This window comes from Danio rerio, chromosome 10 (assembly GCF_052040795.2).
Source record: "Danio rerio strain M-AB ecotype USA chromosome 10, GRCz13ab, whole genome shotgun sequence".
NCBI lineage: Eukaryota > Metazoa > Chordata > Actinopteri > Cypriniformes > Danionidae > Danio > Danio rerio.
The window spans coordinates 14,967,143-14,986,332 of NC_141030.1; the positions used below are offsets into that span (position 1 = coordinate 14,967,143).

Here is a 19,190-nt window from a genome sequence, read left to right on the forward strand (position 1 = left end):
AAAAACTTTTGTTGTTTTAATTGTCTGTTAAATAAGAATAATACATTATGTTGCTGAGGGCCATGACAGTTAAAAAGAAAAAAATGGTATTACTTGGAAAATACTTGGAACATTATTTGAAAAATTTAATTAGAGGCATTCCCATATTTAACTCTTCTTTAAAAAGCCCAGAAAGATTAAGTGCTCTGATAAACAGTGTCAGCTTTGCACATGAGTCTGCAGTTCTGTCTTTATTTACATTGTTGTTATAGGGTGGAAGCTGTTCAATATATTATGCAAATACAATTAATTTTGATAAATAAAATTATTCTTAAAAGTCACATTATTTTATGTACTGTGGAGAAAAGGTGTGTTTCAATCCAGCTACTGCAAGTATATTTATGTTAAAGATAATATGTGCAATATATATTTTTATAAAATTAATAGTGTTTTGTTTGGGAGCATTGATACAGCCATAATCTTCTTATGATACAAACACCGATTAAATAGATCTGATCATGTAAATGCTTGTACTAACCATACTGCACATTTTTATTAACTTATAATAACTCATAAAAATAACTCCTTATTTCTGCTGCCCATTGTGACAGATATTTTACAGCTCAAAACTGGATCAAAAATTCATCAAGTAGCTGTGTGTAAAATTGAAACTTTGGGCACTCAACCTGTAGCAATTGCTCAATTAACAATATATATATTTTTTCTTATGTTCCTGCTCTCTGTTACTATGTTACTACCATTTGCTGATGGTTAAACATAAATAACTAAAGTGACCTTTAATTAGTATTTTGCACTTTAAAAAATATATTTTTGTTTATTCAATTATAATATTTTTTAGGGTCTTGATATTTATTCTTTAATTGTTTTTTTATATATTCTAATGTAAAAGGTTCCTATTTATGCGACCAATTTATTAGTTAATAAATTGGTCGTTTTTTTCCATACTTACTGTTGCTGACTTTTGTTCTCAGTTTGAACTAACCATACATTCCACTCAATAAAATAGGTAAAAGTAAAGTATTCATGATTTGTGCTGATTTTGGATTTGTATTGGTATTGGTTCCTACTGAAGGCTGCAATATCGATATCGTATCGGAAGTTAAAATGTTGTATCGGTACATCCCTACTGAGTAGTGTGTCCGAATTCATAAACTTTAGAAAACAGTATGCAAGAAGTAGCCGGCTGACCTACTACTTCCGGCGTTATCATCCCATGCCTACTCTTGGAAATCTGGATTACTATAAAAGCCTCCTTTTTCCTCTAAATTTTGGTTTGGAATTCAGTTATTTGTGTGGAATTGTGAGATTGTCACATGTTTGAATTAATTTTCTTTTCTTTTCACTTATTTCTTTCTTTCACATTATACATTTACTTACAAACTTCTTTTTTTCTTCCTTTTTTGTCTTACATTTAGAAGTTAATCTAAAATATCTGACATTTTAATTTGCAAGGAAGATTCATCAGATTCTTGAGAAAAAATTAAAGTGTGATAAGAGTGTATATAAATAGTCAATATGAACACCTGTAAGTTGTTACTTTTTGTATTCAAATGACTAATATAAAAAAAAATTGCCTCAAAGTAAAAAGTATTACAAATGATCAAAAGCAACTGAAAATATTACACAAACAAGCATTTTTGAGAAAAGCTTATTTAAAAAAAAAAACAATATATTTATAATGTGCACCTTCTAAGAAAATGCTTTAAGTCACACATGGTTTCTTTAAGCAGCATTTGTGCACTGCGGTTTTAGCAGGAGACGCAGCAGCACAGTGAAGATACAATGTTATCAAATGTGCTCAGCCAAGGCCTTTCTGGCATTTCCTTTCCTTTGCTTTATCCATTGAGGATGACTGCTAGCAAAGTGCTGAAACCGTGGCTTCGAGCGCAGCTTCCAATGACAGAGGAAGTTCATAGACATTTGTGCACAGACAGCTCTTGTTCATTGCCTTTAGTTTAGCAAGATCAGAGGCCTGAGGCGAGATGATAAAACACACTGACACACAATGACAGGATCTGTCTGTGTTTCTCGCAGCACTATGGACCAATGTGTGCTGATGATAGGTTTTGGAGCACACAATAACTATGGAAAGGTCATCCACTCTCGCTTGGTATTTGAATTCTAAACAATTGATAGCACGCAAAGTTGCAGATAAGTGCATGCGAGCGGAAAAAAATGAACGTTTTGTAGGTTTATAATGCTGAGTGTATAGTTATCTTATTATATGGATGATGACCAGGTCTTGAAAAAAAAACAACAAAAAAAAAAACATTATATATATTCACTTCTTTGTGAGAAAATGCAGCGTGTTTTATTAATTTGGTTGCAGTGTTTAAAAATGCAGCAACTTTTGTCATGTGTATGCGTTGTGAGGAGTTGCAACGTGTGCTGTCAAACAGACAAAGATTTTTTTCTTATTTTGCTGGTGTTTTTTTAGGAGTTGCATGTGTTTCTCTCGGCCACCTTACTATACACTGTGCACTCACTGTACACTCAACCGTTTAGTGTAAGAATTTAGTCTAAATAGAAAACTAAAATTTTGTATGTAATAACTGGAAGTCAAAGGGCAAAAGATGTTTAATGGTCATCACACAAAGTCAAACTAGTGAAATAAATTCCCAAACTGCCAAATAGTAAAAAAAATATATAATTTTGATTAAAATATTAATAAATTTAACAGTCTAGTCAGTGTCTGATAGCTGCTTTCCTTTTAATATGTAAGCAAAGCTACATAAACAAAGCTATGTAAGCAAAGCATCAATTATTGTATATATAAGTCTTTAATTAAATTAATTCCATGCTTTTTTTATCGGTCGAATGAGTTCATGTTTAAAAGAACACTTTTTTTTAGACAATTTTTGTGTGTATATCTGTATATGTATATGTATATATGTATATGTATGTCTTGTGTGGTTGCCACTTTATTACCGGCCTAGTTATGAAATTAATATTAAATTGAAGAGGGATCAAATTAAAATGATTGATCATCAAAATTAACAAATGTTATTGTTAAATATTTTTTAACTACTTGTACATGCCTATAAACACAGTTTTCACTGATAATGGTACTTGTTATAATAATAATAATGCAAAAAACAAAATAAAAATAGCTGCTCTTTTAACCATTTTAGGTCTTCTGATTACAGTTATCATGCAAATAACCCACCAAAACACAAATGTTTTTGTTTGTTTTGGTTGTAATGCCAGTGTATTTTGTGCATTTGTATCCACTGGAAAATTAGTGACCAGTATAAAATTCTAAATATCAGCTAATAATGACACAATTTTAAAATGTAAGTCATTAGAAAGAAGAATTCTTGTTGTCACAATGATTCTCGAGAAATATTTTTAAAATAACAAAACCTTGCTGACCTTAAAATGTTTACTCTGGTACATATAACAAGGGTTAATTTATTTAGCAGTCCCCAAATGAGGCCTGTTTCCTGTGCTGGGTGTTTGGGGAGGAAGAACTGGCCAATTCACAGATGTGTTTAATAGCTTATTTCAGAGTTAGAAGCCCAAGCTACAGTCTGCCATTGTCCTTGTTTGTGTTTATGCAGGCTCCTGTTTACTTGGCCTTTCCTGGTGTACATTATGAGGTAACATGCTAATAAAACAGGGCCAGATGGAAATTGCATGACACTACTTTAAGCCTGTGAAACATATCACTAGATTCTGAATTTCTGTTGAGTTAAACTATTGTTGCGTCCATAATACGCTTTTATTAGGCATTTCCATGGAGGTATCATGCATTTTAAATGATCTCATGCACTGTGACAGAAGATATGTCAACAGTTTATTTCAAAATAATGATTCAATTATTTTTCCTGTGGCTATAAATCAATTGACTTCAATGCATGTGGGTGGCTACTTTGTGTGGCAGTAAAATTAAATTATTATTATTCCATTAATTATGCAAAACATGTTATGACAAACCGCTTTTTGTATCTTTATTTTTCAGAAACAGACCTTTCAGGATGGATGATAGACAATGCTACTACAACGAAACCATAGCCTTTTTTTACAATCGTAGTCAGAAGTATCTGGCCACAGAATGGAACGCTGTAAGCAAGCTAGTCATGGGACTTGGGATTACAGTATGCATTTTCATAATGCTAGCAAACCTGCTGGTGATGGTGGCCATCTACATCAACCGCCGCTTTCACTTTCCAATCTACTATCTAATGGCTAACCTAGCAGCCGCAGACTTCTTTGCAGGACTTGCCTATTTCTACTTGATGTTTAACACAGGGCCTAATACGAGAAGGCTAACGGTTAGCACGTGGTTGCTTCGACAAGGCCTCATCGATACAAGCCTTACAGCCTCGGTTGCTAACTTGCTAGCTATAGCCATTGAGCGCCACATAACTGTGTTCCGCATGCAGCTCCATACCCGCATGAGCAATCGAAGGGTAGTTGTGGTTATAGTCATCATCTGGACCATGTCTATCGTCATGGGGGCTATTCCTAGCGTGGGCTGGAACTGCATCTGCGCCATAGACACTTGTTCCAATATGGCCCCACTCTACAGCAACTCGTACCTGGGCTTCTGGGCAATCTTTAACCTGGTGACCTTCGTGGTGATGGTCGTACTTTACGCCCACATATTTATGTATGTGCGTCAGCGGACCATGAGGATGTCCCGGCACAGCTCGGGTCAACGGCGTAACAGGGATACTATGATGAGCTTGCTGAAAACTGTCGTGATTGTATTGGGTAAGTGCTCCAATCATTTTTGTATTTTTATCATTAATCCTTCAGGCTCTGCATGCTTCAAGACTATTGTCTGGAAGTTTGTAGTAAACTTGAACAAATGCTGATGTAAGTTTCAGAATAAGCTGGGGTCATACTTTATTTTGATGGTCCGTTTGTTGCATTGCATCTACATGTCAACTAATTTTTATTAGATTATAAGTAAACTGTTAGGTTAGGGTTAGGGTTTAGTGAACGTTGACATGTACTTGCAAAGTTTCTTATAGTCAGTTAATGTCTGTTGAAGGAGCAGTATCAACAGATATTAAGCTGACAGTCCACTAATACTCAAATGGATCATCAAAATAAAGTGTCACCTTAGCTGGTTCAAATGTGTTTGATAACCATTAGACAAAAAAAAAAAAAAACAGACTTGTAGGATAGTGGAACTTTGAGTGCAGAATTCAGTTTAAGGTAAACATGTGTTCCAACAAAATTAACACAACATTTCTAGTAATACTATAATTCTATAAACGAACTTTATAGCAAATGTTTGCATTTTTTTAAATCGCCTTGAGTATTACAGTACTATTTTTAAATCCATTCATCTGATCTTTGGGACTGGCGGGAACACTTTGAGCTTAGCTTAATATAGATGATTAGATTTGACCATTGACACCTATATTTTAATATTTAATATTTTATTAATATATTTTCTATTATTAATATGATAGCTTTAATGTGTTACAAATGTATGAAGAAAGAATAGCTGAACACCAAATACCATTATTAATTATACCATGATTATTTATTGGCCATACTACCAGTGAAGGGTTGCACTGTCGCCTCACAGCAAGAAGGTTGCTGGTTCAAGTCTCTGCTGGGTGATTTGACATTTCTGTGTGAAGTTTACATGTTCTCCCTGTGTTCTTGTGGGTTCACAGTCACAGTCCAAAGACATGCACTGTAGCTGAATTGGGTAAGCTAAAAGTAAGCTAAAACTGTCCGTAGTGTATGTGTGTGAATGACTGTGTATGGATGTTTCCCAGTAATGGGTTGCAGCTGGAAGAGCATCTGCTGCGTAAAACAAATGCTGGATAAGTTGGTGGTTTATTCCACTGTGGCGACTCTGTGATTAATAAAGGAACTGCGCCAAAAAGAAAATAAATGAACTACCAATGACAAACAAGTGAAAATATTTGTACAGTGAAAGAATACATTTACAATGTAAAAATAATGAACCTGAAGGATAAGACAAAGTTACAAAAAAAGTAACAAAACTTGTATTGAACAAACTTAATGTAAACAAAACATCACACTCTCCTGAAACTAATGAAATAGTAAGAAAGTTAACCTAGGGGTTGTAAATGTATATCCTACACCTTACTTCTATAACCTCTTTGAGGTATTACTCAACAGTATCAGTTAACTGGGAGAGTTCACAAACAAACACATTTCAATCTCAAATAGATTTTAGACAAGACTTTTGATCACAAAAATAAATAAAAAATAAATAAAACCAGAATTTAGTTTAGCCTAATAAAATTAATAGCCATTATGAAGAATCTGAATCAAGTGATCAGATCTCATTAACCTTTTCTTTACTGTATAACTTAAACATTCTGATTAAAAAGCAGCAAATGAATCTCATTTAGATTTTTTGTTTGATTACATTACATAATCTGAAAATGCACAGATCTATGTCAAAAGCATTAGAATGTTTTCCTGACTGTTTATGCTCACTTATAACAAAATTTGTTGTGTTTAAAATAGCACCCACCAAGATTGACATGTTTGGATGTTATTTTGTGTAAATGCCTTTTCAAACACGGACCCAAAACTCAGTGTCCACTTTCGCTCCGGTTCAAATCACATGTACAGAATCTATTTGGGGAGCAGCATCTATTTATCGTGATGTAGTTCATCTGACAGTCACTACATGAACTGACTGTTTCGATTATTGCATAGAAGCAGCAACACCACTTGTAATGGAAAGGAAGGGTATAACACCATTTTACATTTAGTTTCAAGGTGTTTTCATGACTAAATAAAATGAAAGCACAGAACAGATTCAGAGATAAGAGCAAGGGGCATTCCCTGGTGGTTTGGTGGTATAGGTTGCGTAGAGAGAGGATCGGCTTTATAATGTTTATTGTCACCCTTCATAAAAAGATTAAAAATACAGGAAAATACCTTTACGGGATGATAGTGGGACAGAATTGTAAAATACAGGAGAATCCCGGGAAAATCAGGAGGGTTGACAGGTATGGACTAGTCTAGAAATGCACCTATACCATTTTTTTGGAACCGATCCGATCCTGATACCAAAATTCTGAGTATTGATCGATACAGATCCGATACTAAATCGTTTTTTTTTTTTTTTTTTTTTTTTTTTTTTTCTCAATCTTAAAACAGTTTCTATAGTTCTGGTGCTCAAATAATATATATTTTTTAGTAAAAATAAAAGACCTGTAAGCCGACTGTATATGATAGATGGCACAATCTAACTAAAAGCATGATGCTTGCTATAAACTATAGGCTACATTATTTGAGCAGTCGTTATGACATCAATATGATCTGTTGTGGTCCAGCTTATGTTTTCTTTTTTTAATATTAGGATTTTTCTTTGACATCTGTACTAGGCTACCACTATTGACACTAATCGTTGGTAAAATAACCTGCCTTTTAGCAAAGCGTGATATTTTCCTGCAAGTTTGAAGCAGACTAAACTTAACCGTCTGAGGCCAGTTTTACTTAATAAACATTCCCCCGCCTAAACTTGATGTGAGTGCGATGGAGAAACAAAGCATGTCTGACTCTGAACAATTAGTTTTGTTTGAAAAATTATCTTTTTGAAACTAATTTTGTTTGGTATAATTTGTTGGTTTTTAAAGTGTTTTTTTGTTGGTCATCTATCCACAAAATAAACAAGAATTTATGATGTAAAGTTCTGTTCAAAACAAGGTCGGCTTTTATGCTTCAGCGCACAAACTGACAAAAAGATCTGTTAAATAAAATGTTAATATAAATATAATTATTGTTTCAGAGTAGCCTATATTAGGCTAAATTATTTTCTGTTATTGACAATGCTTATGCGCTGAGCCGTCAGCTTCACTTTTATTAATTTAATCAACTACTTTTGCTGCTCAAAACAGACACAGCACAACATGATGTAGAACCAGCAATAAATTCCATGTTACGGGTCAAAATTAAAATTGCATTTCTCCACTGATTATTAAAATAAACAGGCACAAATAGTCTTGGGGAGTTTTTCTTGTTGTCATGAACGTAACCTGCAGTTTGAATTGTGAATGAATGATGAATGATTGACAGGGAAGCGCTGAACTGAACATGAATTTAACCACGTGAATATTCATCTGTACTTCACATTAAACTATAGAATGGCTTCAGAACATACAAACAGAAGCGCACACACACAACCCCTAAGTACGTTCTGCATGGAAATGTGTAAAGGCAGACAGGTAATAAAAAGTTGCCATTTCTTGGCCAATACGGCTAAATGTGAAAATTCATTCAGGGTGCAAACTCTCACAGTGCATTATGGGTATTTTGTACATGGTTTGTGCATTCATAATTCTGGTGCATTGTGGGATTGATTGAGGGCACTTCAAACCATTCGCTATGCCCCCACTAGAAATGGCTGCTTCCTCAAATATACTCTCTTTAAGGGTATATTTATAAACACATCCCAAATTCTTATACGCCCCACACAAATTTGAATGTGACATCACAACAGTGACTTGCATTTATAGTGTAAAGTAGTTTCCAAGTGCTAAAGGGCTTAGGGTGTTTGATTTAAACCCATTTCAGATAGGCAGTAGTGAACACTTGTGTGGCGTAATCAGTGACGTACATTTGAGTTATCAAGACGGAGGAAGAATAGCACAGGAAGAGCATATAAATGTGCACTGGAATGCAGCCCATGTGCAGGATTTACAGGCCTGTTTATTTTAAAATGACATATACATTCATTTTAGCTTTTATGCCTTAGTCTTCCGCCCCATTTACAGTTCTGTATCTCATTTCATGATGTATACAAATACAAATAAAATGATGGTCCATTACTTAATATATGTGCTAACATGCACAAACAATTAGTACTACATTAATTATGGTATTTATTCATCAATGTTAACATTAGTTATTATTAAGTCAAGTATTGTTCATTTTAGTTCATGTTAACTTACAGTGCATTTGCTACTGTTAACAAGCACAACTATGGATTTTAAACATGCATTTAGTTAATGTTGAAGTATAATTAATAAATGCTTTACAAGATTGTTCATACATAACTCACATTAACTAATGGATTATTGTCTAAAGGGTTACCCAAATATATAAACATTCTTAAATTAACATACACTGTGAAAATACAGGCTTCGACATATTTCCTTCATGTTAACTCAACACAAATCTATTAGGTTAACTAAATTGTCTTTAGAAATTTAAGTTGATTGAACATAAACAAATTAAGTTATCCCATTAAACCCTCAAGAATTTTTTTTGATTCAGCTCATTATAAATAATTAGTTTGAAGTAGCAAAAATACTTTCTTTTTTAGTGTAAGAAACACTATTAAAAACAGTAAGGTTGCACATTTTTGTTTAATGGTTAAATTATTTTCTCTTTTCCTTTTCTTTTTTTTTCAGAAAACGGGAGACAATTTAATAGCTTCTCAAGTAAATGTCTCTTAATTTAAGAATGTTTAGATTGTTGCAGTGGGAAAAGATCCACTTATAGATAATATCTGCATTTAAATAACTATCACAATCATAAGCAGATGGCCTAAAACCACAGTGACTTGCTCAACAAACAAACTGTCCATGCTCATATTTAATGTTATATTCAAATGGTGGGAAACCTCATAAAGGTCAATTCTCTTGACTACTAATAGTTTGCAAAAAATACACATGAAAAGATTATTAATCCATTTTGGTGGACCGCAAGGTTTCTGCATTGTGAATTTGAGCATCGTGGAGCCAAACTGCATATGTTCTCTGAGAATCTGTCCTTTAACTATGACGTAGAAATTGGCTCTGGGGATCAATTTATTCTCTCCAATTGCTCTTCACACTGGCCAGTTTCCATGTGTCCGCTTCCTGTTGACGGAGATCCTTTTATTGATAGTGCAAAATTACACACCACACACTTCTCTGTGGTCTGAAACAGTAGCTTTACCTAAATGGAACACTAACAGTCTCCTTTCCATATTATATTATATTATATAATATTTTATTATATTATATTAAAATATATTATATTATATTATATTATATTTTATTATATATTCAGGTTTTATACAATAATACTCTATATTATATGTTTTTTTCATATATAAACAGCAATAAAAACAGCAACAACACCACTTTAAAATCCTGTCTCTGTGTATTTATTAGTTATAATTATGTTTTTAGGTTTAATTTTTTTTTTGTTTTTCTGTAAACTATTTACGGCATTTCTTCACAAAATCAAAAAAAAAAAAATCTGTCATTTAGTGTCCTTTTTTTACTTGAAATATAAAATATTCCTGCTTTTATGTACTTTTAGACAAACAATACCAATTTCGGCACACAACGGCTCATGCCGAGTTCAGACTGCATGATTTTAGCCTCGATTTCGACAAGTTTTTGACAAATCGCTGACAAATGGCTGAAATCACTGGCAAAATGGTGTTAGTTCCTGTAACAATCACACAGTGTAAATTATTAAAGGCACAATCTGATAGAATCGCCAATGAGTCGCCAACAGGTTTTCAGAAATCACTATTGCCTGAAATCACAGGCAAATCAGTGCTCGTTTACATAAACAGAGATTAGGGCTGGGTGATTTTGCCTAAAATCAAAATATTGATTAATTGAACATTATGATTGAGGAATTATTTGCCCTCATAGTTTACTGACAAGTTTTGTACATTAAATATGCTCACATATTAAAAGTTAGATATTTTTGTATTAGTTGATTTAAAAAAAACTGAAGGAATAACACAAAAATCTACTTTCTATGATTATGTATTGAACATCAAAGTTAAACACCTGAAATTAAAACACAGGGTAAGTAATTAAAAAAAAACGACCTGGAAAAAATAAATTGATCATTGGTTCAGAATTTTGATTATTTTGTAATATTTATTAATCGCTCCAGTCCAAGTAACAATCACACAGTGTGAACCATCAAAAATGCAATCTAAGAGAATCGCCAATGAGTCACCAACACCCATGATAAATATCTGGAGCTGTCGCCAATTGAAATCATGCTGTGTGGTTGAAAATAACATTGGCGATCATGTACAGCCAATGAGAAAGCAGTATTCACTTCTTCACTTCTATATTTGGACCCAAGAAATGAAGGAGTAAGTAGTGTAAATTTGGCAGCAACACCCGTGTCTGTTTGACATGTCATTTGAGCAATACCACAACCGGGTCGAAAAAGAAAAATGTTTGAGAGAAAATGCTAATTTCCATTAAAAGTCAAAATAAGTACATTTTCTGCCCGACTAAGAATGTCTTTCTCATTATGAAGCTAATAGCAAAAGGTATACTACGTGACCTTGCGCTGTTTCCATGTCACTTCACTCTTGTGTTTGGTTGTGAGATGTAGTTTGTTGACCGAGACAACATTGTCAGCGATTTTCCTATTGTAAAGTTATGCAGTGTGAAACCCTCTTTCCCTGATCCATTTTGCAATGTAAATACAGCACAGATGGAATGCTACCCCACATAAGTCACGCAGTGTGGAAACATCTGTGAAGCGACTACTTTGAAAATCATACCGTCTGAACTCTGCATTAGTGATGAGCACTTTTGCCTCACAACAAGAAGGTTGCTGGTTTGAGTCCCGACTGGGTCAGTTGGGGTTTCTTTGGATGCTCCGGTTTCCCCCACGGTCCAAAGACATGCAATATAGGTGAACTGAATAAGCTAAATTAGCCATATGAGTGCAAGAGTGTCTAGGTGTTTCCCAGAGCTGGGTTATGGCTGGAAGAGCATCTGCTGAACATAAGCTGGATAAGTTGGAAGTTCATTCTGCTTTGGCGACCCCTGATTAATAAGTGGACTAAGCCAAAGGAAAATGGATGAATGAATGAAAACTAATGTTTACGTGTTCACTGCAAAAACAGTGTAGTTGTTGAGCTTAGTTTGGGTTTTGTCTTGTTTTTAGTCCGGATATCTAAAAATTGTAATATGAAGAAGCATTTTTTTTTTTAATAAGTATAATAAAACATTTTTTGTTTCATAAAAAACGACAAATTATGTGTTTTTCTCCTTAAAACAAACAAAATAACCTACTAATGGGGAAAGTAAAACATTTTCAGTTTGATATAAGATGATTTTCAATTGGCAGATTATTTTACCAATATTTTTAGTTTGTTTTAGACGAAATCTACTATTAACTTATTTTTCTGTAAACAAAACTATATTGAACTTGACTTAAAAAAAATTATTTAAATATTGAAATTGTCATTTTTCGAAAAAAAAAAGGAAAAGCTAAATAAATAGATAATGAGGAAAATAATAGACAACATAATCAAACCACATACTGTTAAATAAAGACAAACTTAGAATTGTCTAATGGACTCTTTCTTTTATTAATTTATTATTTAAATTAATTTTATTAAATTTTTAATTTATTTATTCCTCCTTTGTGTTTGCAATACCCTAAATTGGCATTGATAAAAGTTATATTTGATTAAAGCATCAGATGGCAGACAATTAAATATAAATTCACAGAAATATCTCATTTAAAGGATGTACAGTGCTAATATAACTGTGAAAGTATTGCAGGTTGGTTTGTGATGTAAGATGTTACCCTTCACGCTATTGTGCCAAATTGATGTCAGCGAACAATGTGGCCCTTGACTAGTCTACAGCTGAGAGCCTGTCATAGTGGTTTTGCTCCCAGTTCCACTGTTTGCCTTGCACTGCATCAGTGTCAAGCCTCACCGGCTCCCCCAGTGAAGCCTGGCCCGGAAAAAAAGAGACCCAGTCATGGCGCTCCATTCCGCTGCTCAAGCACAGTGTAGGAAACAGTGCTGTTGTTGTTTGGAGCGGGCAGAGCTTATCTTCAACCTCTGGGGAGAATGGAGAGCAAGTGCTCTGAATGAAAGCGCAGTCTGTAGACCCTGAAGATAATACATTATTACATGGCAATTACAGTGTGTAATTGGTGCTTAAATATTATAATACTTCACATGATTTTACTTTTATAATTGTTGATCTTAGCTTCGATGTACCGTGGTCTCTCGTTATTTGTGGGAGTTATGTTCTAAAAATAATCTGCAATATAGGCAAAATCCGAAAAGTTGTCAACTTTATGTTTTACATTTATTATAGATGTTTTAAGGCTGTAAAACCTCTCACTACACACTTTATACACTTTTCTCAAAGAGGCATAAACATTATATATATATATATATATATATATATATATATATATATATATATATATATATATATATATATATATATATATATATATATAATTCTTTTTTTTTTTTTTACTTTTTTTTTAATAAAAATTTTTGGATTTAAATGATCTGAGGCTGCGGTCACACTGCAGGGCTTAGTGTTCAAATCTAATATTTTTCTCAGATCTGATTTATTTATTTTTTTTTTTGCATAGCTATTAACATTGTTAACATTTATAAAGCCATAAAGCCACATTCATAAAAATAGCCTTAAAAATATATTACTGGTGTGCATCTGGAGACAAAAAAAAATGACAGTGACATATTTTAAGACATCTCACCGCAAATTGTTTTGAGTTGAGGGAGCTGAAACATGCAATTTAACCAGCCCTAAATGTTGTTTGTAAAACTGGGGTTATACGTGCTAATAAACAGTTAATATTCTAATAATAGGTAGGTAAGAAGCTTGTAGTTAAAAGTGTTAATTGCTACCTAAAGTATTACCAAAATATTGTTTTTCTGAGACCAGTTGCTTGTTTTCTAGTGAGATTTTAGCTGTGATGTCAACTCTCACATGTATAAAGCACTGATATAAATTCAGGTTTTACTATCCACCCAAAACAACTTTCCAGGAAACAATGAGACACACTGTGTCTCCTCACACTTACAAATACACTTCCTCGGCCTGAAGTGAAATCAGTTTTGCAGCTCCTCAAAGGCATGACTCACTCATTGTTGAGAGTTACTCAAGGGCGTATGGAGCATATTTCAAAAACAGAGTTACAATGATGATGAAATCATTGGATCAGTTCCCACTCCTCAAGAAAACGAGACATCGGGACTCATGTGGCGTAAAACAGCTGGGCGTTTCATTCTCAATGCGTGACTTTTTATTATCCTGGCCATTGACTCTTGTCTTATCAGCATTATCAAATCACATGACAATCTCAGATGTGCTTACATGGCATGGAGGTAAAATTGTAAATAAATGAATGTGCAAGTTCTGTTTTTCCATTATGGTGGTTACATAGAGGCAGTGAGCAGCTCAGAAATAAAAAAAAAACACAGATTATAAAAAGCTGATTGTTGCGTTTTTAATCTGTGTAAAGATTTTGTTGATTTTATTGGCTTCTTGCCCATTGCGAATCCCAGAATCGCACATAATAACATTTTATAGAAATATAGACATCACAGTCCAAGAACAAGCAATGATTTCATAGTTGAGCACATTTTATTATTAAACATCACTTCATATTGACATTGGATTAGATGGTTTTATATTACGAATTTGTTTAATTACTTGACATAAACCTTTAAACAAAATGATTTGCAAATGAGGATGATAGAAGTATATAAAGTGTCATTTTCTATTAAGACAGGACAATATTTTGCAAAGATACAACAAAAAATCTGAAAACATGGTTTATGATTGTTCCATAAAAAAAAAATCTAAATACTGAGAAAATTGCATTTAAGGTTGTCCAATGAAGACAATGGCAATGCACATTACTAATCAAATATTTAGTTTCTTTTTTTATATGTACACTGTAAAAAATCTATTATTTTACGTTGGCGGAAAAAAAAGTTAAATAACAAACATTAAATTACAGAAATGTACCATAAATTAAAATTTAAGGACATTTGTGTCATTTAACATGTTATTTTATGGTACTTTTTTTTTTTTTGCCAGCCCAGCTGCTGGAAAGTAAAATAATAGATTTTTTTTTTAGCAGTGTATGGTAGGAAGTGTTACAAAATCTTTATAGAAGATGGTCCTTACATAAAATTCTGTTTGTTTTTCATTTTGCCCCATACAACATTTATCAAAATGTAATTTTTAAATAAAATTAATAAAAAAAAAATTATAATAATCAAATAAAAATTTATCAAATTGTATATTTTTATTCATACAATTGGCCATACAGTTTTACAAAAAATAAACTAGCATAACATAAGACTTGTAGTTTTAAGGCTTTTTTACTCATGCAAGGGGGGCATTTATTTATGTTTTATTTTAAAAATTGTAGGCTTTTTTACTAACACAAGGGGAACATTTATTTATTTATTATAATAAAATAGCAATTTCCAAATCTTAATTTTGCATAATGCTATACATAAAGGTTTATATAAAGTTACAATTTAAAAGTTTATCTCAGTTTGTATGGATTTACTTTATTTTTTATGTATGGGTAAAAGTAATATGTAAAATTTGTTTTAGGGAACATCTCTTGCAAATTATACATAAAACTAATAAACATGTATGTGTGTACAGTTGAAGTCAGAATCATTAGCCCCTCTCAATTTTTTTTTTTTTTTTTAAATATATACCATTGGATGTTTAACAGAGCAAGGACATTTTCACAGAATGTCTGATATATATATTTTTTTCTTCTGGAGAAAGTCTTATTTGTTTTAATTTGGCAAGAATAAAAGCAATAAAAAAAAAATTTAAGGTTAAACTTAATTGCCATTTTAAGCTATATATTTTTTGATAGTCTACTGACAAACCAATGGTATACAATGACTCGCATAATTATCCTAACCTGCCTGGGTAACCTAATTAACCTAGTTAAGCCTTTAAATGTCACTTTAGGCTGTATAGAAGTCTTGAAAAAATATATAGTAAAATATTATGTACTATCATAATGGTAAAGATAAAATTAAATTATATATAATATTATATAAATAACTAAGTTATTAGAAATTTGTTCCTAAAACTATTATGTTTAAAAATGTGTTGAAAAAAAAAATCCCTCTGTTAAACAGAAATTGGGGGAAAAAACAGGTTGCAAATAATTCACGTGGGCTAGAACTTCAGCTGTATGTACAGTATGTATTTATTCATTCATTGATTCATTCATTTAACATGTTTTATATGAATATCAGGGATAATCCACCAAATATGGATTTCCTATCTCTTCTGGAGTGAAAACTAGTACATGGTTACTTGTACTGTGTTGAAATAAGTTAATTGATTAACTAATTTCGAGAGGACCACATGGTTATGATTGGCCATGACTGGTCCCACATAATCTATTTCATGATTTAACAATGAGCCGAATCCAAACGCACATAAATAACCAGATTTTCTTACCTTAGTCATCTTTGCCTTGAAGAAATCCCCCATCCACACTGACTCGTTCCTTTTTTCCTAGCTTAATCCAGGATAGGGTGACATGGCGGCACAGTGATTAGCACTGTTGCCTCACAGCAAGAAGGTCACTGGTTCGAGCCCTGGCTGGGCCAGTTGGCGTTTCTGTGTGGAGTTTACATGTTCTCCCCTTGCTCATGTCCACCGGCTACTTCGGTTTCCTCCTGTAGTCTAAAGACATGTAGTAAATTGGCATAGTACATGAGTGTTTTACTACTGGGTTAAGACTGTAGGGGCTTCCACTGTGTAAATACATACTGGTATAGTTGGTGGTTCATTACACCATGGCAACCCTTGAAAATTAGAAAATAAGCCGAATTAATGAATTTATAGGAGCTCTCGAGACCTACTTGAGCTCAGACTCTCCTCTCTCCTGATGAAACAGAAGGGAGCCTTGGGCTCGAGGATCTACCGATGTACTCTTGGGACAGCATGCCAAACACGATTTATTTATCAATCATCAGCTAAGTGTGAACTCTTAAAAATAAATAAATAAATAAAATATTAAAGTACTTTTAAGTTAATATAAACATTTTTTTTTTACTTTACACTTAAAATAAATATCATTAGCAGTTTACATTAAAAACAAAACAAAAGTACATTTGACTAGAAACTGTAATGTGGAGAAACAGAGATATATATTTAAATGTGTCTTTTATTTTAATTGTATGTATGTGTATGTATATAAAGTAGTATACACTGTATATACAGTACATTCAAATTATACATTTATACATACAGTACATACAATTTAAATTATAGTAAACATTACAGGTTTTCCAGTAATGGGTTTCAGCTGAAAGGGCATCCGCAGCATAAAACATATGCTGTATTAGTTATAGGTTCCTTTCTCTGTTGGGACACTTGGTAATTAAGGGACTAAGCTAAAGGAAAATTAATGAATAAAAGAAACATCACTTGTTAATGCACTATATTAGAAAATCTGTTTTGGACTAAATGTGTCGAATCTTTAAACATTCTGAGGAAAAAGCAGTCCATCTGGGAGGGCAGAACAAATAAGCGTACATCTGCCAGACGCTGCAGTCTTAAATCTGCCGTTGACTATGTGAAGCATTCGCTGAGTTCTTCCACAGGTGCTGCCGCCGCACTAAGTTCCCATCAGCCTCCTGCTAGTAGTGCATATTTCTGACCACAAACATTTGGCCATGTGTTGTCAAGTTTGCAAGAGAAGAAGATAGCGCTTGTTTTGCAGAGATAACTATCACTGTTGCTGATAGACACTGATTATTTCAAATTGTAGATGCTAAAGATGAATCATTTGTGTTTAGAGGACATATGTGAGTTAAAGGTTGTCATGTGACTGTGTATCATGCAGTTTTTGCTAAATGATAGTGGATATACGATTAGGGTAATACTTTACAATATGATTGTAGAGGTTAGTGTTAGTTAATGCATTTATTAGCTTGAACAAACAACAATACATTTATTACAGTATTTGTTCGTGTTACTTAGCGTTAGTTAATAAAAATAATTGTTCATTGTTTGTTTATGTTAACTCACAGTGCATTAACTAATGTTAATGAGCATGAATTTGGATTTAAGTAATCCATTAGTAAATGTTGAATTGTTAATATTAAATGCTGTACAAGCATTCTTCATGTTTAGTTCATGTTAGTAAATATTAACGAGCATTAACTAATGAAACCTTATTGTAAAGTGTGACCACAATTAGTGAACAGATTCATTTAAATGACCCTTTAAAACTTCACTTTAAAAACACACTGTAGGCCTTTATTCAAGTACAGCAATTTAACTTCCGATTTTGTGATGCTGCAAATGATTGTTTGAACTAAGGTTTCGAGAAAGACCATGTTGTGAAAATCTGATGCTAATGCTAACAATGACATTTTGCTACCATACTGTAGCTAGATGACAGGGATTTTAGGAAAAGGGACATTTATTAACTGACTGATGTGCTGTAGAGATTTCTGATTTAATTTTCTTTTTACTCTGTATAATATAATTTTACAATTGTAATTGAAATTTAGAATTGTACAATTTAATTTTGTTGTTGTCAACTCTTTTGTTAAGCTTGTTAAATTGTAGAGAGAAGGACACCATTTTCTTTTGGCAAGTGTTATCTCCTGATTTTAGCTAGTTAGGGAGTGTGGTAAACTTACAGTATGTTGTGTTAATAGTCTTTATTTTATTAAATTATATATATAGAAATATAATTTTAAAAAACTAATTTTTTCTCCAAACCTCTAGAAATACATCAAATTGTAACACTAGTAAAATATATTATTTATTTACAATATACTTTTATGGTGATATTAGACTTAGACTTTATTTATAAGCGCAAAAAGTGACAACTGTTGTTGACCATTGTGCTGTGCAAGAATTGTGTTAAAGTGATCAAAGGAAAAGGAATAAAACAACACACAATACATACAACATGGAACAGAAAATAGCAAGCTCACAAAACTCCGTTATCTGAAGTCTTTTCTAAAAGGTGAAGTTTCAGTTTCCCCTTAAGAACTGATTTAGTAGCACTTATTCTAATAGAGAGAGGTAGACTGTTTCACAATTTAGGGTCCACAGTGGAAAAAGCCTGGTGACCCTTTTTCTTTAACTTTGATCTGGGAACTTTTAACAATTTCTGATTTGATGACTACACATCTAGGACATATGTTAACAGTAAGTTCAGATAGAAAAGAAGGTGCCAAACCATTTAAAACCTTAAAAACAAAGTGTAAAATTTTAAACATTTAAAAAAAAATAAATATAAAAAAAAGTTTTACAAAATTTTTTTAAAAATTATTATTGTTTTTTTAATTTTAAACATTTTTATAACATACCGGCAACCAGAGGGTAAAATGGGTAATACTATCTCAAATTCAGCAGAGGTTAAACAGCCTTTGACTTGTCTTTGACTAATCTTAACTAGTTCATTAACCGTCT

General features: G+C 32.7%; 1 protein-coding gene across 2 annotated transcripts in view; it reads left to right on the top strand.

The window, feature by feature from the left end:
- The window catches only part of lpar1 (lysophosphatidic acid receptor 1), a 129,366-nt gene that overhangs the window by 101,452 nt on the left and 8,724 nt on the right, over nucleotides 1–19,190 (top strand). For both annotated transcript variants that reach the window (XM_087268986.1, NM_001004502.2), the window contains 1 exon segment: nucleotides 3,962–4,716. In XM_087268986.1, coding sequence (XP_087125112.1) covers nucleotides 3,978–4,716 — 739 coding nt within the window. In that variant the 5' untranslated portion in view covers nucleotides 3,962–3,977.